Source organism: Psittacula echo (assembly GCF_963264785.1).
Source record: "Psittacula echo genome assembly, chromosome: 1".
Lineage (NCBI taxonomy): Eukaryota > Metazoa > Chordata > Aves > Psittaciformes > Psittacidae > Psittacula > Psittacula echo.
In genome coordinates, this window is record NC_137735.1 from 61971611 (window position 1) to 61993251 (window position 21641).

Genomic DNA, 21641 nt, shown 5'->3' on the forward strand with positions numbered 1-21641 from the left:
CTGTGTCTGTCTTTCTCTCATAAATATTTTCATTAGAGTGAAAGTACTATTGTGTCAGTTTTATAAAAAGCCTTTACATGTATTTTTCCATTGAATTTATTAGGTAGCTTTCTTCTACATATACATAAAATAGTTGTGTGTATACATGTATTTCTTTTTTAAGTGAAGAAGTGGCCATATGATAAGTTCAATGCAGTTAGCATTAAGTCTGTGCAGCTGTAGGGTGCATTTTCCTTATAAAGCTTGCTTAATTTGCAGTGTGTACAGAAAAAAAAGGGAAGCCTACAGTGCAAAGGGCAGGACATCATTAATTTTTTACAGTCTCATTCCATACTGCAGTCTGGATTCTTAGCCCTGAATTGTACTTCTTGTCCATATGATCCTGAAGAGACTGAGGCAGAAAAGATTACTCTGGAGAGAGAATCACTGATGTGATTTCCTGCAGCATGTACCCCATTATGTTTTCCCAGTAGATGCTGAGAAAATTAATGTATAAGAAGCTACAATAAATGAGGTTGGGTTTTGTATTTATGCAGAGTTCCCATGTGCTTTTGATTCATTTTATTTCTGACATGTGTGCAGTTGACTGAAATGAAGTCTTCCAGAAACAGAAGTAGAGGCGGATACAGCTGGTATGGGCTAAACACTCTTTGACCTAACCTAAACTGTCTTTAACAGACAGATGTACTTCAGAGTTCAACTTGGCACCAGTGGAGTTACGCTGTGGTAAAACAAGGACAAATAAGCAATTCAGGCTCAAGTAGTTTTTCACAGTACTGATTACGGAGAATTGAATGGACAGTTATGATGATGATGATCAGATTATGCTTATTGTTGCTTTTTCTAATTTAAGGTCAGTGAAAAACAGATTTTTATGTTCAGGTTTTAGGCATGTTGTGGCTGTGTTAGTAATTGAGTTCTGTCCTTGGAGTGCTTATCTGTGTTCTGCCTTTCTGTCTCATCAGCTTTGCTTTTACTGTGTGGCTGCCTCAGAAACTCAGCTATAGCTGCTCTTTCAGGCCTTGAGACCGGTGATAAGGGGGCTTGAACACCTCCCATGCGAAGACAGGCTGAGAAAGTTGGGGCTGTTCAGCCTGGAGAAGAGAAGGCTGCGTGGAGACCTCATCCATACTGGAGGCCTTCCAGTATCTGAAGGGGGGCTACAAAGATGCTGGAGAGGGACTCTTCATTAGGGACTGTAATGGCAGAGACAAAGGGTAACGGGTTCAAACTTAAACAGTGGAAGTTCAGGTTAGATGTAAGGAAGAATTCTTGTTCTTTACTGTGAGGGTGGTGAGGCACTGGAACAGGTTGCCCAAGGAAGTGGTAAATGCTCCATTCCTGGCAGTGTTCAAGGCCAGGCTGGACAGAGCCTCGGGTAACATGGTCTAGAGTGAGGTTGGAACTAGATGGTCTTAAGGTCCTTTCCAACCCTAACCATTCTATTATTCTATGAATGCATCATCTGTTAATAGAAAGGGGAAGAAGTAACCTCAGTGCCCCAGATGTTAGAATTCATACATAAAAGGGTGCAGGGTGGATGTTAGTGTAAGCCTGCAAAATTTTTGCACTGAATGAGAGGAAACAGCTCTCTTGACATTTAGAGAATCTCTGTGATTTCAGGCAGGATTCAATGGGTCTCACCTGCAATGAAAAAGCATCTGAGATCCCTTTCTCCTCCCACTACTCAACAAGCAATCTCTGAACAGACACAGCTTTCCCCTGCTGTGGTCCCCAAGGATCTTACAGTGTAGTAAGGACTTTTATCTTTGAGATTTAAGAGATCTAAGCTCCCTGGTGATTGCTGAAGTCACTCCGGGGAGCTTTGGGTTTAGACACTTTTGACAGCTTGGCTTCCTCAAGATTATGTAGCAAGTGTGGGAAAGAAGAGACAACTAAAGCCAGCCTTCTCAACCGTAGCACGGCATACTGCCCTAAGTTCATCCTCCTTCCCATTTTTGCAAGGCAGCACAAGACTGGTGCTGCGTATCTTCTGAGTTCCTTGTGCTTGAATGTTGTATTTTGTTTCCTGGTATGGATTTGAGCATTTCTGATTAACTTCTTAACCTAGGGCTGAACAAAGCAGGAGTACCTCAAGAGATAACATAGACATGCACACCTGAATATGCCTGTTACAGAAAAATTGCTTCCCGATTTCATTTCTCCCAACTGAAATGGCTGCATGTCCATGCTCAGAAAAATGGTTCGTATGGAAGCGGTGCATAAGATCTGTTGAGGTGAAAGGCAACGAAAATGCATTTGCACCACATTATGATTAAAATATTTTGTGTGTGATGCAGTTTTAGGGAGAATCCAAACTGTTTCACATCAAACTGCAGCTCAGGACCAGCAGGACTATTTCAACCTATGTCAACTGGAAACAAAGCTTAAGCAAGCTAAAACCCTTTCTTAATCTGTGTCTGATACTAGGCCGATTGTGCTCAGTTCCCCACCCTTCAGCACAGAAATGCAGTTACCTTTTACAGCTCTACTCTGAACTAATCATGAATCAGTACTGTGAAGAGTAAACCTTTAATGTGCACATAGCTTGCAGAAGCTTTCATTCAGACAGATGTAAGGAATTTTAAATATTACTTTGCAGTAAAACAGCCTGTAAATCTGGCTCCTAATATTTCTGCTGCAGAGACAGAATGACAGTTTAAATGCATGTCTGCTATCTGGAAAGCTTAAAAGGCATAGACTCAAGCTCAATTGCAGCAGCTAGGTCACAACTTACCTTCTTGCATTTACTGCTACTTCAACAGGTAGATAGATGATAAACAAGTCCCGGATGTAATTAAAATGCAGGGTGTACTTACTGATTATCTCTGTTATTTCCATGTCATCACATGCTGCTGCAACTTTTCATAGAATCATAGAATAGTTAGGGTTGGAAAGGACCTTAAGATCATCAAGTTCCAACCCTCCTGCCATGGGCAGGGACACCTCACACTAAACCTAAACCATGTCACCCAAAGCTCTGTCCAGCCTGGCCTTGAACACTGCCAGGGATGGAGCATTCACAACTTCCTTGGGCAACCCATTCCAGTGCCTCACCACCCTCACAGCAAAGAACTTCCTCCTTATATCCAATCTAAACTTCCCCTGTTTAAGTTTGAACCCGTTACCCCTTGTCCTGTCACTACAGTCCCTAATGAAGAGTCCCTCCCCAGCATCCTTATAGCCCCCTTCAGATACTGGAAGGCTGCTATGAGGTCTCCACGCAGCCTTCTCTTCTCCAGGCTGAACAGCCCCAACTTTCTCAGCCTGTCTCCATACGGGAGGTTCTTCAGTCCCCCTGATCATCCTCGTGGCCCTCCTCTGGACTTGTTCCAACAGTTCCATGTCCTTTTGATGTTGAGGACACCAGAACTGCACACAATACTCCAAGTGAGGTCTCACAAGCATAGCTTGGTGTCATCGGCAAACTTGCTGAGGGCGCACTCAATCCCACTGTCCCTGTCACCGACAAAGATGTTCAACAAGACCAGTCCCAACACCGATCCCTGAGGGACACCACTCGTTACCGGTCTCCAGGCGGACATGGAGCCATTGAGCACAACTCTTTGCGTGCGGCCATCCAGCCAGTTCTTTATCCACCGAGTGGTCCACCCATCAAATTGATGTCTCTCCAATTTAGAGACAAGGATGTCGTGCGGGACAGTGTGAAACGCTTTGCACAAGTCCAGGTAGATGACATCAACTGCTCTACCCTGTCCATCAGTTTCGTAGCCCCATCGTAGGCGGCCACCAAATTGGTCAGGCAGGATTTCCCCTTAGTGAAGCCATGCTGGCTGTCACCAACCACCTCCTTGTTTTTCATGTGCCTTAGCATGCCTTCCAGGAGAATCTGCTCCAAGAGCTTGCCAGGCACAGAGGTGAGACTGACTGGTCTGTAATTCCCCGGGTCATCCATTTTCCCTTCTTGAAAATGGGGGTTATATTTCCCTTTTTCCAGTCATTGGGAACTTCACCTGACTGCCATGATTTTTCAAATATGATGGACAGTGGCTTAGCAACTTCATTCGCCAGCTCCTTCAGGACCCTCGGATGGATTTCATAAAAGACTATGACAACTGCTCAACAGTAGACAAAATATTTTCTAAATCAGAATAGTCCAAGATACAGAAAATTGGTCCTTTACTTTTGTGTGTACCATTATCCCCACTGAGTCACCCAAGCCCATGCAATTCCTCAGCCATTAAAGTCAGAGCATTATTACATGCTTTGATGCAGAGCTAAGTATCAGACTTGTTCTGTGCAGTGCCCAACACCACCTTACAAAACTCAGAGGCAGATTACCCATTAATACTTTTCAGTCATTTGTTATTAAAATCACACAGCAACCAGGCACACGAAATAGGAGCCATACCTTGATCCAGACTGCAGTTTGTAAAATCCTCACTTATTGCAGACAATCTCCCTCCTCTTAAGTAACACATTCAATTCAGCGCTTGCATGCTATTGCCGAGGGAAGGTCAGATTCACTAATTCCAGTCCTCTGTCCCTTTCCCCAGTTCCTTCAGGAAGCCAGGCTATTATTAAGCATTCCTTGAAGTTCCCTGTTGTTTCTATACTATACTTTAAAAATTACTCCATCTTTGTTCTCTAAAGCATTTTGCAAGAACGGAACTGGTTTAGGAAAGCAAGTCCCCTTTACAATCTAGTATTACCCAACTACTGCCACTCCTTCAGTGACCCAATAGCAATATCCTCTGCAAACCAGAAACTGCTTTTCTGATTCAGAACTTGAATGTGTGTCCCTGGTCTTGCAACAACGACAGTCAACACACATTTATACAAAAAGATTTATTAAAAAACCAGTAAGACACTACTACATCAGGACAATGTCACACTGGGCTTCTGAACACAAGACTTGCGCTACTATACTGAGAAAGGGGCATAAAACAAATGGACTTTTAAGCATAGCAATTAAGAAATAAGACTGTGAAAGCAATTTTGTCTTAAAAGAAAACTCAGTTAAACTTCAGAGGGACCCAACGTCCTACTTCGAATTGATGGACTTGATACAAAAATTAGTTTGAACTGCTATTAGCAGGTAGCATGTGCCACCTCAAATGACTCTTCAAATGAGAAAATACTGCAATCCACCTAGAAAAAAGAAAAGAGAAAGAAGTCATTCTGTGGACATTGACAGCTGGCAGAAAAGCTTTTTGGGTTTATTTTATTTTAATTTTTTATTAAGAGATCACTGCTTTTTACATACCCCTATTATTTCCCACTCTATGTAAATATGGTATATCAACATTAATCATGTAAATATATGCTTTTTAAATTAAAGCTGAACGGGAGAGTCCATGAGCTGGAAATCCACATGTGCACCAATGTTTAAGGCAAGTTTTTCATTGTATGCTGTAAATTTACTTAGAAAAATGCTTTTAGTCTTGGATGTTACAAAACATCTACAATACCCATAACCACCACCAAAATTATTTTGGTGAATGGACCTTCTGGGCCCCAAACTTGCGTTTAAGAATTGTGCTGACCCACTACAGAATAGCATTAGCTTATCCGTTAAGAAAATACAACTAAAAGAAAAGGTTACATTAACTACTATAGTAGGATTGTGTTCAGAAGCCAAAGAGGAGCCAACACAACAGGAATTCAGCTCAAGAACTTCTTGCAATTACTGCTACAATGTCTATAAATGGGAAAAGCAAGCATTAAAATAGATTAATAAAAATATAAAATTAAGACTGGAAAATCCAGAGACAAGCTGTATCCTTAGAAGAACAAAGTTAAAATTATTCAGTAAGCTGACGTATTTAACCATTACTGGGCCTGTAAAAAACGCATTAAAATTACATTACATATAGTTTTAAAAGCAAAGAAATAAGTGAAGGCAAAGCTTGAAGTATCCATTTTATTTTATAATGCTGATACAGGATGTTGGAAGAGACCATACCAAACGGCAGCATTCGAGAGCGTGAGCATCTCGTACCCTGTCCGCATTGAGCGGGCCTGTGAGAATCGTGAAGTCAGCGCGACACAGGGCCTGCAAGGAAGTTCCCGCTGGCGGGTACAAACAAGGTATAATGTCAGAGTTAGTAGGCAATATTGTTTCGCTGCAATTCCTTAATTTGTACCCATTAGCAGTACTTTACCTGTTAACTTTACTGACTTGTTAATTATAGGGCAAAAAGCAAAAGCTTAAGAGCATCTGTGTTACATATCTTCAAAGTCATTACGTTACATTACGGTAAGCACGTCTGGGTGCTGTGAAATTTTAAAACATTAATCATTACATTAACTTATGCAGTAGATTTGAAAAATTACTATTAATTACAAAAAAAGTTTGTAAGGATATATTTAGGACATACCTGTTTGGGGTAAGTTGCAAACGGAATAATTTAGTACGGTTTGTAGCTATTTTGATGGCCACCTCGCCGAGATACTTTCCCATAACCACTCTGCTGATCTAAACACAATAGAAAGCTATCAGAGGGAAAGCTCCAGAGCCTACAGCGTTTCAGAAGGAAACATCAATGCCACCAGCTCAGACAGCTTTCAAAGCCAGCCTCCCTCACCCAGACTCCTAAGCAATATGAGACTACTCAAAACTGTTTCCACCCTGCCCACTTCAGCTTCTCTAGAACATTAAGATTTACACCCTCCCATTCATAGAGCATCTGGGAGAAAGACAACTATATTCACTAAAGTCCTAGCTTATTCCAAAAATGTCAAGTAGTTTTGGCAATACTGAGGAAGGGCAAATTTACCAGAGGACTGGCAAGAAAGTGCTACTGGCAGATAAGACTACCTCCCCTCCACTGCTCTGCATGAGTGTGCAACTGCACAGCTGTCTGCTGTCCCTGTCCAAACTCAGCTTAGGGTCCCATCACCATCATACTAACTATAGCCTTTTTGTAGATGGACAGTTTACTCATTTATTACGTCATCACTGCAGTCCTCAAGTGTATATGCTGATCCTGGCCAACAAGCCCCTTCAGGAACCCATTCTACAAAGCAGATTTATAGGGAGGCAGCCAAGGTAGGGATCCTCTCTCTCTAGCCAACTAACAGTGCTGTGAAACCAAGGGAGCCAAGGGGCACTTTCTCTTTTGATCAGGAGAGGCAATACTCCCATCTCCCAGAAATACAGGATTTCCTAGCAGTACTACAGCCCCACTACATAACCAAGCCCCACACACACTTGACATATCAAAGCAGAAAAAGTGCAGGCAGAGGAGTGTTTGAAACCAAGGACAAGATGGATGCTGCTGAGTGAGCTGAAAGCCTCAATCGGTATGATTTCAAGACAACTATCTTCTATACCTGTAGCAGCAATTTTTTTACAAGCAGCAGATTAGGACTTTATGTAAGAAGTACAGTACTTACTGCTATAGTCACCATATCCATAGTAGTTGTTGTAACCAGTGTAGTCGTATCCTCCATAACCTCCATACCCTTGGCTGTTGTAGCCATAGTTCCCATACCCCTGATTCCAGTAGTTGCTGTATCCCTGGTTCCAGTTTTGACTGGTGCCTGAAACATAAAACTCACAGCTGTAGGAGATTTGTTTTCATTTCAGCCAGCCCCTTGCCTTCCAATACCACGGCAGTGCAAACTTGCCTCCACCTCTTCCTCGAGCTCTTCCAACAAATCCTCCTCGACTGCCCCACTGCTGCTGCTGCTGGTACTGCTCCTTAGACATGGCTACTTTTATTTCACACTGGAAATGGAAAGTTAAAGTCAGATCCAATTAGCAAAGATATCCCCTACAAACCATTCTTAAATTCACAGAACGCTAAGCAGAAAATAGGATTTGGTCACCCTAGTGCTCTCCCTGAAAAAAATGGATAGCTTATACTCTCCAACTTGAAAACAGTTTACGAGACTGTCGTTATAAAAAAACCCCAAACATTTAAAGTTTCCTAATTTTCTGCCAATATAACCAGTTCTGAGATGAATGCTTGTTTGTTTGTATGTCTTTGTCTCTTTGAAACAAACATCTGAGGTCTGTTTATCTGGGAAAAGTGAAATCAAATCTGAGTTACAAAAGCATGGTCAATTCTGTTCTGAGCCTTCAATTACATGTTCATCCAGTGAAAAAGAAGCCAGCTACAACCAGAGTTTTTGTTACTAGGTTGAATTTCAACAAGGTTTCTGAAAGGAATGAAACTTCCAAGAGAAAAGCCTATCTTCCCATTTCACTGCAGTTTTGACAGCACTCGAAGATACATTAACATTTTGCTTAAAACAACAAAATATTTCCATATTAAACACACAGAGATCCAGCTACCAGGAAAACATGGCACAGTCTGATAGAGCAGATCAGTGGCACAGCATTCTCACCACACAGCTAGAGAATGTGGGAGCTTCACAATGAAAAAACACACTGTGGCCCAGCCCTCTCCTCAGATGCAGTGCAGTACAAAACCTCAGCAGAAACACCCCCAGCTCAGAAGTTAAGATTACAGTAACTCAGGTCCTAGCACCTGTATAAGTAATTCATAGTCTTAATCCCTACATGTGAGAAATAATGCTTAGATATATTGTCAGACTCTTATCCCAAAACAGATGCAACAGATAATGCAATTCCTTTCTACTGTCATTATTCAGTTTCTCTAGGAAAAACTCCACCTACTTTACTAAGCCCAACATTGTGGTATTTCTTTTCCATTATTTTCTTCACTGGTTCCTCCTCCTTGAAAGTAATGAAGCAAAATCCACGCCTCTTGTTAGTTTTGTTGTCCATGGGGAGCTCTATTGATTCAACCTGGTAGAAGACAGTGATTTTATCTTTTAACCTGCCATTCATACCACTTAAAAACGTTTCTAACAGGTCCTATTTATTAACTGAAATTATTTAGACTTGAATATGATAATGTGCCTCATTTGTAGGCTTTACACCACTAGACACCATCAACAACAACATCACAATCATCACCTTCACTATAAATAGTGTTCATAATTGTGTAAAAGATTCTTTTCTCCTCTAACTCATAGTACCATTTGCCCATTCAGTAACTCATATAAAATACGGTGCACAAAGAATATTGTAGTTATGCTGGATAAACAGTCTCAATTTGACTTTCAGTTTTAACTCAGTTAAGACTGAAGTAACTAGGTTTTTCAAACCTCGAGCAGACCTAAATGTTCAAGTTTCATATGAAAAAGGTGTAGCTTTGTGTAAGTGCATAGTTCTGTTCATCCACAATGCTGCTAAGATTGTATGTTAAACAAGGTAAATTTTACACTTGACTACAGAAAGTAAAATTCTCCTTACATATGGCACACAAGACTTCAAAGGATGTCTACAGTCCAGAGTGAATTCTCTGTGAGGTAGCAAGAGGGCAGCAGTAAGACTGAAAAATGAATTCCCTGACAGCAGAGTTATGACCTGATGCTGGCAACATCTGAGAACTAATAGGGAAGCAGCAGCTGTACAAAGCTCATACAAAGCCAGCTTTTAAGTACTGTAGTGCTACTTAGTCACCTGCATCACCAAACAACGGGGACAGAGAGACAGAGACTACACTTGCATAGAATTTAGGCAAACTGTCTGAATCTCTGCCACAGCAGATCAGCTGGGGTGGCTGAAGAGCATATCACCCAACTGACGAAAGCAGCATGCTCGAAAATGCTGCCTCCCAGGTCTGTCCCAGTCAAGACTGTCATACACCCCATGAATTAGTTCCTGACTGATTTATCCCAGCACCACCTTCCATTAACCCAGTTCATGCAACTCAAAGCCTGTAACAGCCTTCTCATTAGAATTCTGACTCCTAAGACACATGGAGCTTCACTGGCCATTAAACTTATAGCAGCAACCATGCAGGCTGCATTTGCGGGATGCTTTTTATTACTAAATGTGTGAAGATAGAACAAGTTCTACAAGTATAAACAGTTTATTTCACCACATACCTCACCAAATCCTCCAAAATATTCCCTTATTTTCTCTTCAGGCGTGTCTGGAGATAAGCCCCCAACAAAAATTTTTTTAACAGGTTCTTTTGTTTTCATGGCTTTAGCTCTTTTTGGATCAATGACCTTTCCATTCAGCTTGTGTTCTTTCTGGTCCATGACCTGTGGAAAATTAAAACATGATCTTATTCATGGTTCAAGCTAAATGTTTCACTGATATTTTCAGCAAGGCCTAGTTATTTTATACTTAGTTTTTGTTAATGCTATTGCTTCAATTTCAGTACTTGGATTACAGCAATAATTTGTTGCCCAAAACCAAAAGGTTCCATGATTTTGATCACTATCCACCGACACATACAGTGCTGACAAAGCCTTTCAAGAGTCACCTGGAACCATCCATCACCCAACCGAAGTGAGAGTGTAACACTTCAAGCTACTATAGAATCCCATCCTCAAACCTCATGAGGTAAAGGACCTGTACTTTAGATACCACTAAAGGTCAACAAAGGTGAAAGCTTATCAGCGTGCTGTGTCAAACACCACAAGTTAACAGCTAATTTTTGCTTGAATAAAGCCAAATCTATCAAAGCCACTGGCTCTGCTCTAGGGGCTTATGTGACAGCTCTGGAATGCAAAGACTTAAAGTTCTTTATAAATTACTGCTTTCACAGTAGTAGGCAGTATACATTCATTTACAGTGGTTTGCAATACACTCCCCTGTAAGTACCCAAAGCCATACCCGGGGAATAATTTCTGAGCCTAGCCACTGCATCACAAGTAAGACAGTTCAGGAAAAAAAAACATTTGCATCTTAAATATACTGTATCCCACAATCATCTTTAACAGATCACATACAAATAACTACGCATACAATCATCCTAGTGTTGTATATCTGCAACCTAAAATGTACTAGGTAGTTTCACTATGTTAATACTACCTTATCTACGCTCTCTGATTCTTTGAAGAGAACAAAGCCGAAGCCTCGCGATCGCCCAGTGATTGGATCTAACTTCAGAGTGCAGTCTACAACTTCACCAAATTTAGAGAAATAGTCCTTCAGATCTTTCTTTGTAGTGTCCCAGCTAAGGCCGCCGATAAACATTTTCCTGTTAAGACAAGACAGTTAATCTGTTAATATGCCTTAACCAAAACCCTGTACTGTCAAGCTTTATGAATCCAGTTACCTAATGTAAAGAACAGCGTGGTTTATCAGTGAGTTGTCACACACACAGGCTTTTTGAGAACTTGCTTAAATGATCCTGGCTAGACTAGACAAAGACTTACATGTACAGAAAAGTTTTGTGCCATCTTCTTAACACTGCTAACCCAAGAAATTGCAAAAGAGTGACAAAAAGATACTTTACTACTTCCTTGCAACCCCACCACTACCGACCCACCACAAGATTAATTCCATTTAGTTATCTGAGGAGCTTCCACACAACTGCTTATGAAACAAACAGTGGCAGAATACATTTATAAGCAGCGCAGTTAAACAGAAGCATTTATGTACTAGTCTGGACTGAACATACGCCAATATTAATAAACTAAAACAAATTAAGTTTACTCAAGTCCCCTTCCCCAGAAATCAGTAAGAAAGCAAAATGCTGGGTGGTCAACTTTCCACCCAAACCCATGATAAAACCACCGGGGCATAATCCAAATAATCACAATAATCACAGTAATCACAATAATCCAATAATCACAAGAACATTTTCCCACAGGGCCGGTGTTGGTGTGCAAACAAGTACAGCAGGTAACTCTGATCATGACTTGTATTTTCAAAAGCATACTGGAAGCTTGGGAATCAAATCACGACCATCCCATCCCATAATAAATAAATAAGTAAATCAAGAACCACTGTGTCTTAAGATGAAACGCTTAATGATTTACATATTAAGCAAATATGCACACAAATCAAACATTCTTAGTTGTCAGGCATAGGGTTTATACACCCATTCAAAGGAGGATTTGATTTGAGATGATCTCTTCTAATACTGATAAATAAGATTTTACAGCAGGCTCAAAACAAAAACTATGATCCATTATAATCTATAAAAATGCTTTCTACAAAGCTTTGCCCATTTTCACTGTACCAACTTATGCCACAATCACAGAGTTATCAGAAAACCTAAAAAGCCACTGTAGCATGTTTCCACCTGTTCCACTTTCCACACACAGGCGTATTTCTGCCAACTGCGTACAATCTCGCTGTACTTCCCTAAGTCAAACTTCTTCAAATCAGAAGCTGCTTGTGTGAACTAACTCTGATGAATTAGCTGTGCTCTTGCAAGAGCATTCAGCTTCTGACAAACATACCCAACCTCCATGCAGATGTGGGGGTTCAGGAGCTTCAGATGTCTCTATAAAAAGTCTTGACATCTATCGAACAGGAACACTGATCTCTCATCCCTTTATCAACTTTTCTCATTAGTTACATACAACAAAGCACCAAAAGCCCTTTCTAGTGTGACATCTTATTGTATGCAGGACCAATATGGAAAAAATGACCCACACACTGGTAAACCAGCAGCCTCATGCCAGTACAGATAGCAAGCCAAAGGATACTTTGTGCCTTTGTGTCTATCCATCATTAAGGTTCTTTTTTGCTCGTTTGTTTTGTGGGCTTTTTTTAAGCAGAAAAAACCACAACACACACAGAGGGTGCAGCATCACACTTCTGACACATGTGGGATAGTGATACTCTATCAGTTACTACTGAACATACACTTGCTACCTGATATACAGAACACCTGCTTTGCAGTTATCAACAAACCATTAACATACAAACCTTGTTTTATAATTATCAATCACCGTTACCATATCACTAAGCACATAACAGAACACAACACTGAAACTACCAGCCCTCTGAAGGATTCTCTTCTGACCATGCAGTAACTGCATCAATGAGTCCAGTTACAGAGCAGCAAAACACTAACTGCTTCAGTCTACTACTACTGAAATTGACTAACTACTGCTCTACTGCAAAACAAAGGTCAGACTATGGTTACAACACAAACATGAGCACAACAAACAATTAAGGTACAATGTCACAGTGCTGTCAACGGCTTGTAAAATATGTACATTTCCCAAACCACAGTCTGGCTGGTGTAAGACACATCAGCACACATAGTTTTCCAAAATAACTTAGAAGCAGCATACTTGGAAAGTTTTCAGGCTTTGCTAAAGAGAGCACAGACACCATCACTAGTAGCTTTGGTCTCCAACAGGCTAGTCAGGAAGTCTCCTTGTATTTGCCAACATGTGGATTTCCCTAGTCCACAGTTCTCACTGAGATCTGAGGGTATGCGAACCTGTTTATTCCTGAAGACACTGTCTCTAATTCCTAAGGCAAAGGAAACACACAAATGTATCCTCAACCAGCAGCTACCAAGAATGCTGTTTTCCCTCTACTACCAAGTGGGCTGTCAAAACACTTTGTTTCCTGTACAGCAATACCTGTAAGAATTGGCAGGTCAAAAATCCTCACTGAACTAAACTACAAGTCAGTGTATGCTACATGTAATCGCTGCACCACTGACAACCTTCTCCAGGCTGTGGACTCAAAAACAGACGGGCTTCCTCATAAAAACCTTCTAACAGGCGCGTATTCAAGGGCCTAGAAAGTAAAACAAATATGCAAACTGCAAAGGTACTTAGAGCCTTTAAGAGCAAGTGAGAAGTAATAAAAACATTCTAAGTTTTCACTAACCCTGGCAAAACACTGAGAAAATGTTCCTGTTTTTTCCCTGCTCTCAGCAGCATCCAGGTTATTATGGAGGCAGACACTTGGGAAGGTTTTACAGCAAGTCTCTACAGCACACAGCAGCTAGTGTTCCTGTATCTAGTTTATTTTCTGCCTTGATCAAAAACAGATCTTGAGTTTCTTACTGGTCTGACAGGTGACAGCATACAGCAGCAGCCTGTCCTGTAACTGGAATAGTATGTCAATTTCACCTGCTATCTGAATGCAACACTGCCTCATGTCAAACATCAGGCAGACCCTCAGAAGGTTAAAAGCTGCCCATGGCAGGGGTGCTGGAACTAGATGATCTTAAGGTCCTTTCCAACCCTAACTATTCTATGATTCATTCTTAAATTGTCATCTAGAACAATTTTCCTCAAAGCAAGCTTCATGAGAACAGGAGGAATAGTTTAAGGTGCAAAGAAGTCAAGGTGTCTCATGCCTCTGGCACGCAACTGACATACAGTTTACATTTGTAACAGAGGGCAATACTAAGTGAATGCAACCTGAGCCTTCAGCTATGCTGACTTACAGCTTGTGATACTGCATGTACCACATATATTAACTTCTAGAAAAGACATCCCCACCGCTAACTGCAGTGGGATTTGGGTTGACAGGGGCATGGAACTTTCCCCACTTGACAGCAGCATCTGGAACTCCGTGACAGCGCTGCTCCCGCTAAATTCAAAACTGACCCTGAACACGGGATGACCCCCGACTCTTTGCCACACCGAAAAGCCAACCAGCTACCTACCCGGCTGTACTTCCCAAGAGCACGCCGGGCCGCGTCTAAGTTTACAGCCTTGCTACCACCCGAGCCGCTCCGCCCTCGGAACATCATCTCCCTACTGTTCACGGCCCGTTCCTTCCAGCACACCGGAAGACGGGGGTGCCCGTGCGGCGTCGCCCGCCGAGCCCAGCCGGCGTCCCGCCCCCGACAGCCCGGCCCGGTACGTGACGTCGCTGGGGCGCCAAGTAAACAAACAGGGCGGGGAAGGGGGCCACTCCGGGCCGAGCCGAGGCGAGCGGAGCCGCAACACACCGCCCGCCCCGGCAGGACGCCGCAAAAGAGACAAAAGCCGCTGGGCCCCTGTGGCTCACCCCTCGTCCTCCTCGTTCTTGCTGGCGTCGATCTTCGCTCCCTCCGACTCGATCCCGCCGCCGCCACCTCCCCCGTCGGCGCCCCCCGCCACAGCCCCCGCCAGCCCCTCAGGCTGCTCTGCGGGCTCTGCCGAACTGCCTCCGGCGCCCGCCACCGCCGAGTCCATCGCGAACTGCTGCTCCGACATGGCGCCGGTGCGGCTGACCCGCGCAGGCCGGGCGGCCAGCCAGCCAGCGACCGCGCCGCCCAGCCGCCCGCCCGCCGGCCGGCCCCTTCCCCGCCGAGGCCCCGGCCCCCCGATCGCGGCCCCGGCACGAGCGCACCGAGCCCTCCTCCTTTCGCTCGCTTTTTTTAATGGCGCCGCCACCGACACAACCTAAAATGGCGGACGGAAGGAGAGCGGCGGGCGGGGTCACGTGACGGAGAGACGGCGGCGGGGCGGGGGTGAGGGGTGGTGGCACCGGGCCGTTGGAGCAGACGGTTGAAGACCGTTCGCCCGCTGGCATCGGGCCGCCAAACTTCCCGCTTTGGCTTTTTTCGGGTGAGAGCCGCCGCGGAGCAGGGCATGGGGTGAGCACGGGCACGGTTACCGGGGGACACCTGCTCGACGAGGCTGTCAGAGCCCCTTTGGGACCCGAGCCTGCAGGGCCAGCTTGTGGACACCTCCGGCAGCGTTCCCAGGGCCTGAAGATACAGAAATTAAGCTTCACACACACACACAAAACCAGTCACTTTTACATTTAAAACATAAATTGATACAAGTTGAAGTAAAACTTGACTCTTAAACAAGTGCTTTTTTAAATTTTTTTATATATATATAAAAGTGTAATAGGCAAAGCCACATCCTAGTCACAAAAGTAAAGCACTGTTGGCAAGGCCAGCTTCTGCATCTAGCTACACTCTGGAAACGTTATGAGTACAGTCACATACTGCTGTGACTTCTAGCTCTTTCTTTAGTTTGTAACCAGTGATGGTAACAAGTCTTTCCTCATCCAGTCTAATTGACAAGATGCAGGAACCTCCCCAGATCTAGTAACTGCTTAAAACTAAAAATTGTGGTATGCAGCATTTTCTGTATGACAAAAGAGAATAAAACACCCAGCTGCCTGATAAAGAAATAAACCTTAAAATCACAGTGTGGAAACTGAAGAGAGAAATCTCTTCCCAGACTACAACCTTTTGCAAGACTGGCCTCCCCTGTGATTTACCTACTCACATTTTATTTTATTTCATTCTAATCAAGGTTTATTTTTGATACGTAACTACGCATTTGTGCCAAGGGAGAAAAAACAATGTTAAGGCAGACTGCTGCAATCCTTCAGCTTTAGGCTGAAGGTTATGCTCACTTACCTATCCCAGCTGTTCTACTGACAACCTGCTGGTTAAAGCAGTTTCCCTTCTCCAGCAACGATTCATTCGGGCTTTTGTTAATGATGCTTCCTAGCATATTCAAGATGGAAAACCTGTTTTCTATTCCTGTTGAGAAGAATCCAATACAGAATCTAACTTGAATGAACAGATCCCCAACTTGTACTGAAATTAGATGCCAACCCTAGAATTAAGAAACTTTTATCACCTGCTTGGAATTGGAATACACAGGGAGAAATAAGTTACAGCCTTAAGTATTCTAAAACCTGCTTGAAAAGCCTAGAAAGGTGATGATCTCACCCTACAACCCTCTCAGGCAGTGCTATCAAACCAAAAAAAGGTGCTGCTCTAGTTTAGATCCCTCCTCCCTTGAGATGTATGAAACTGGCAGTACTGTGCCACAGACCATTCTCTCCTCTTTTCTGCAGTGGGCAACAGATAACTCTGCCAGTCATGTTAACTCAAGGGAACTATGTTCTCTTAAGACAGGTCAGGAAAAGGAGTTGGTTATACTGACCTTATATAGAGTAACTCTTGTCTTGAGCCATTTATGATCTCCAGAAAGGTATCTACCCATCTATACAGTTTATACCACTGTAAGCTGACAGTCAACAGCAAGACTACACACTCACTTAAGTAAGCATTTATTAGAGAACCCTTTTAACATGAAATTATACAAATAAAAGTTTGTATAAACACAAGCCCACATTGTGTCATGACATGAATGGCAAAAAGAAAGTAAAAATCATAAAAGAAAACTAGCTGGCCACTATGTACAGTTGGACACAGTTGCGTGTCGGACACTAAAAGTCTTTTACAAAATAGTCATTTCCTCTCACGAAGAACACCCTCTATTCACTCACGATGCGCTGCACGATGGCTTTGTTGCAGTATCTCTACCTAAAAATTAAGACAAAATGTATGTCAAATCTGTGCAAGTTACTACAAGAATCGTTAAAAGGTCCATTTTCATGAACTGCTTTAAGTCTTCTATATATTCCTTTCTTCACTGTTAAAGATCATATACATATTTATTTAGGTAACGCAATAGGTTTTGTTACCCATCAAGTAATTTATCTTCCCAAATACAGGCATCCAAGCCCATTTAGGAAGCTGCTCCAGAACAACACATATCCAATTTAGGCTTATTAATCAGGCTCTGGATCAGTTTGTTTTTTTCCCCCACTGTAAACAGTGACAAAAGGGTTTCAATTATTTATCCATCTAAATGACTGCTGTGCAAATGCAGATCAGGTCAATTTAGTTCAAACAGTCCACACGCATATGATCTTTAATGTTTTTCCAGATTTAAAAGTTCGTTTTGGTTTGCAGATTTCACTATTAGCTATAAAAAGAAAAAAGCAAGCATTAAATCTTAAAGAATGCACACTTTAAAATGAGGTTCCACAATTGAAATACAACACTAAACAGAAGACCAAATGATTAAGCTGTAAAGGCATTTATGTACTTTAACTCCTGCAAAAAACCATTTAAGTTAAAGACACTTAATCTCCAAAAAGATTAAAAAAAGAAGCCAAAGTCTGAAGTTTTCCACTTTAATCTTTACGCTGGTACATGAAGTTGGAAGAGACCATACCACAGGACAGCGTTTTCTGGTGTATGCCTTGCGCTCTGCCTGCAACGTGCGACCCCAGAGATAGACGTGGTCAGGGTGACACACGGCCTGCAATGAAGTTCCCGCTGGCGGGTACAAACAAGGTATAATGTCAGAGTTAGAAGACAACATTCTTGTTTTCCTTAAGTTGTACCCATTTCAGTACTTTACCTGTTAATACTTTAATAAGTTTAATTATTCCTCTAGACCACCTGGTACACAACGCAAAAACAGAAAAACTCTTATGTTTTTCTGAAGTACTAGAGAAGATAAGTCACATTTTTACAAAGTTAAAGATCTATAGACACTGTAGGCAAAGCTGGCTTTAAAAAAGAAAATGTATTTTTTTAAGTTAAAAAAAGCTTAAAGTCATGCTATACAAGTTTTTTACTCTTCATTTGTCTATCGATCTTTAAATTAGATTAGACATACTCAGTGTAAACCTTGCATTCATGTACACACCTGTTTCCTCAAGTACTAAACACTGCTTCAGTACGGCTGGTAGTTGTTTTGGTGATTGCCGCCACCACGGGATGCCTTTCCGTATGTACTTTGCTGACCTGTAGATAACATTGGGGAGATAAAAAAAAAAAAAACAACCAACACAGAAGCATTAACACCCAAAACTCTGAATGAGATTGTTCCCATACAGTACGTCAAGAGGGCTACTCTTCAGAGTCACATGTTAGTAAGAGGTGTAACAGAACAAGTTACTAGAAGAGGCACCTGTTTAAAAATGCATGCTACTATCTGGAATGAGATCAAAACCACTTACCACTGTAATCTGTGTATCCTGGCCCATATCCATAATTGGGATAGTTGTACCCGGAGTAGTCATAGCCTCCATAGCCACTGTAGCTTTGATCACTGTAAGCACTATTGTAGTTCCCGTATCCTTGGTCATAGTAGTTATTAAATCCTTGATTCCAGTTTTGTCCCTGACCTGAGACCAAGTATAACATTTGTAAGAGATAGAACTTACTATTTTCATTCTGTGCTATGCCACTTCATCTAGCTTTCTATGGCAATCTTTCTATGCCAAAACTACTACCTGGAAGAATCCTTACTCTCTCCCCAAGAAAAATAATTTTCTAAGGAGAACTGAGGTGTCTCATTTGGATATGAGATAGGTTGTAAGATCTTTTCACGCACAACAACATTAAAGACAGACAGCAGGCAGTCCTGCTCATAGAACAGCCAATAAAACCAAAACACTGAAGGCTGCACTACAGCAGCTTCTACTCTTTTAACTTCTATTTTGCATCCTTAATTGCCTGAACACCGAGTTATATCACAAGACAAACTTTACTATATCGTGTTGGCTGTGACTGCCTGACTTTAAGACTGAGATGTATTAACCTATACAAAAACCAGCTGATTCCTTCTCATCTATTTGGGGGGCACAGCAAAACAACTGTCTTCCTCTTCAGCAAGCAGGTCATGGTTTCTCACCCGTAAGCCAACTATCAGCATATTCCTTCGTGTGAAAAGATAACTGCATTATTCGTTTAATTATGCTGTCAATTGTGGGTATACAGAAGCACCCTACCTCCAGCTTGCCACTTCACCACTTGAATGCAAACAGAGCAAGAAGAGTTTCTTGAGCTTCCACAATCACAATCACCAAAATACCATTTACTAACAGGCTGCTTTCCACATTGAATTTAAACATGAAATCTGCATGCATCCGAAATCTGGACTGTCTACAAACACCTTAGTGTTTGGTACACACACTTACGGATTTACCTTAATTTCAACATCCAAAATGCTCACCTCGTCCACGCCCCCTTCCACCTCCTCGTCCACCAGCTGTATTGCTCTTTCCTCCTTTCTGCTGCTGCTGCTGTTGCCTGTATACCTCTTTGGGCTGTGCTACTTTGATCTCGCACTGTAAAAACAGAAATTCTTTAACTCGCCAAGAATGTAAAGACCATTATGCGACTTGCTTTCAGGGAAGCCTATAGCATTTCACATGCTAAGAATGACAGCTCCCATACCTTGCCTGAACCAATTTGATGGTATCTGCTCTCTAGTAGCTTCTTTACTGGCTCTTCATCTGTGTATGTGATAAAACAGAAGCCTCTCCTTTCATTTGTCTTTGTGTCCATGGGAAGCTCAATATTTTCAATCTGAAATCAAAGTCAATAATGCATGAAATCGGTAAGCAACTTTTTATGCTACCAGAACCATTTGGCAACCCAGAGGCTATGCTGACAGCTTTGAATCAGCCCACCACAACACTATGGAATCATTAACGTGCATATAGTTTCAACAAACTCTAGTTCTATGAAAGCCTAAGCCAACTCCTTCGTCATAAATTCTTCTGTCTTAAACAACTGCACTTAAAAACCAGAACTGTTCTTATATTTTATGTCGTTATACCATACCTCGCCAAAAGCACCAAAGTACTCCTTTATCTGTTCTTCAGATGTCTCTGGACTCAACCCACCAACAAACACTTTTTTTGGTGGCTCTTTCCCTTTTAAGGCTTTTGCCCTTTTAGGATCTATTAACTTCCCATCCAGTTTGTGTTCCTTCAGTTCCAACACCTAAGCAACACACAAGGAGACAAGAGTCAGATCACTATAGTGACAGAAGCATGCTGTGTGCCATCGATCCACAAGAAATACACCCACCTTCTCCACACTGGCAGCGTCCTTAAAGAGCACAAACCCAAACCCCCTCGACCTCCCAGTGACCGGATCCGTTTTAATCGTACAATCCACAACCTCTCCAAAACGAGAAAGATACTCTGTCAAGTCTTTCTTGCTCGTGTCCCAGCTGAGGCCTCCAATAAACATTTTCCTGAAACGCATGAAATACATACACATAAATACACGTGTGTGCACACACACAGAGCTGCGTGCAAACTCAAGTATGGAGCAAGCTGACACGTGGCCGCCGGAAGCCAAACGCGATCCGGATGCCTTTGCGGCATCAGGCACCGCAAACGGCTCCCAGCCATAGCGGCTGCTCGGGCCCTGCCGCGCCGTTACACGTGGGCCGGATCTACGCGTCCCTCCCCGCCCCGAGTCCGCCAGAAGCGCACGCCCCCATAGGCTGGCAGTGACGTCACGCACCCTGATTGGCAGCCCCCCCTCCTCGCCCCACGGAAACTGGGTCAGACGCTCAGGACACAAAGGCGGGCGCGGCCATTGGCGTGGGAAGAGGGAGGCCCCGCCCCGCTTCCCCCCCACCCCCCCAGCTCCCTCAAGCCATCTCCCGCCCCCCACCCCCCCACCCTGCGCGGCCCAGGAGGGCGGGCGAGGGAAATGGAGGCGCGAGCCCCCCCCAGGCTTACCCGTCATCCTGCTGGTTCTTGCTCGCGTTGATTTTGGAGCCCTCGGCGAACTCCTCCTGGCCGCTGCTCATCTCGGTCGCGTCCTCCATGGCGGGGCGAGAGCGGCGGCGCTGCTCAGGCGGGCGGCGGAGACAGCGGAGACCCGCACGCAACAGAAAATGGCGGCGGAAAAGATCCGGGCGCCGCCTGCGCCGCCCTTATATAGGCGCCCCAGCAGCCAATCAGCGCCTCCCTCTCGTCCGACGCCGCAGCGCCTCTGGCGGTTTCCGGTGGGGCTGCAACACCCACCCGCCATCGGGCGGCCGGGCCTCCCCCCCCCCACCCCCGCATCACCGGCAGCTCCGGGTGTGGCGCCGGTACAACCTTGCCGTGCCGTGGGGCGCGGAGCGCGGCACCACCCGCCTCGCCCCTCCGCTGCTCCAGGCTCCCCTGGGTAGAGGCGGGGGTCGCTGCTTAGGCGGCCGGGGGGCTGGATCAGGCGGGCTCCGGGGCTGGAAGGTGGGGGGGGGGGTAACGTGCAACCCAGCAAGCCCGTTCTGGAGGCTGCGGGGCGGGCACTCCGAGGGCGGGGCACTCCCTGCCGCCGGGGTCCCGCGCTCGCCGCACTCTCCTGTCACGATCCGCG

The 21641-nt window shown here is 43.7% G+C and overlaps 2 protein-coding genes across 9 annotated transcripts; both read right to left on the bottom strand.

Moving 5' to 3' along the window:
* Window positions 1-4766: 4766 nt before the first annotated feature.
* HNRNPD (heterogeneous nuclear ribonucleoprotein D) lies at window positions 4767-17795 on the bottom strand. 5 transcript variants are annotated; one of them, XR_013956627.1, is made up of 11 exons: window positions 17698-17795; window positions 16964-17000; window positions 14732-16208; window positions 10826-10994; window positions 9889-10050; window positions 8609-8740; window positions 7594-7693; window positions 7360-7506; window positions 6342-6439; window positions 5927-6033; window positions 5083-5112 (listed from the first exon to the last, which is right to left on the bottom strand). XR_013956627.1 is itself a non-coding variant. In XM_080615757.1 (10 exons), exons 3-10 carry the CDS (start codon window positions 14917-14919, stop codon window positions 5053-5055), a joined length of 1029 nt encoding a protein of 342 aa, XP_080471883.1. In that variant the 5' UTR covers window positions 14920-16208; window positions 16964-17000; window positions 17698-17795; the 3' UTR covers window positions 4767-5052. The 5 variants fall into 5 exon arrangements, 3 of the variants coding, with proteins under 3 accessions (XP_080471883.1, XP_080471882.1, XP_080471884.1); XR_013956628.1 differs by having other exon boundaries at window positions 5094-5112; window positions 5963-6033; XM_080615757.1 differs by lacking the exon at window positions 6342-6439 and having other exon boundaries at window positions 4767-5112; window positions 5963-6033.
* HNRNPDL (heterogeneous nuclear ribonucleoprotein D like) lies at window positions 16729-21201 on the bottom strand. 4 transcript variants are annotated; one of them, XR_013956630.1, is made up of 9 exons: window positions 21017-21201; window positions 20352-20520; window positions 20103-20264; window positions 19713-19844; window positions 19489-19603; window positions 18491-18658; window positions 18178-18275; window positions 17701-17801; window positions 16729-17000 (listed from the first exon to the last, which is right to left on the bottom strand). XR_013956630.1 is itself a non-coding variant. In XM_080615795.1 (8 exons), exons 1-7 carry the CDS (start codon window positions 21103-21105, stop codon window positions 18205-18207), a joined length of 906 nt encoding a protein of 301 aa, XP_080471921.1. In that variant the 5' UTR covers window positions 21106-21201; the 3' UTR covers window positions 16729-17000; window positions 18178-18204. The 4 variants fall into 4 exon arrangements, 2 of the variants coding, with proteins under 2 accessions (XP_080471921.1, XP_080471922.1); XR_013956631.1 differs by having other exon boundaries at window positions 17698-17801; XM_080615795.1 differs by lacking the exon at window positions 17701-17801.
* Window positions 21202-21641: the final 440 nt, after the last annotated feature.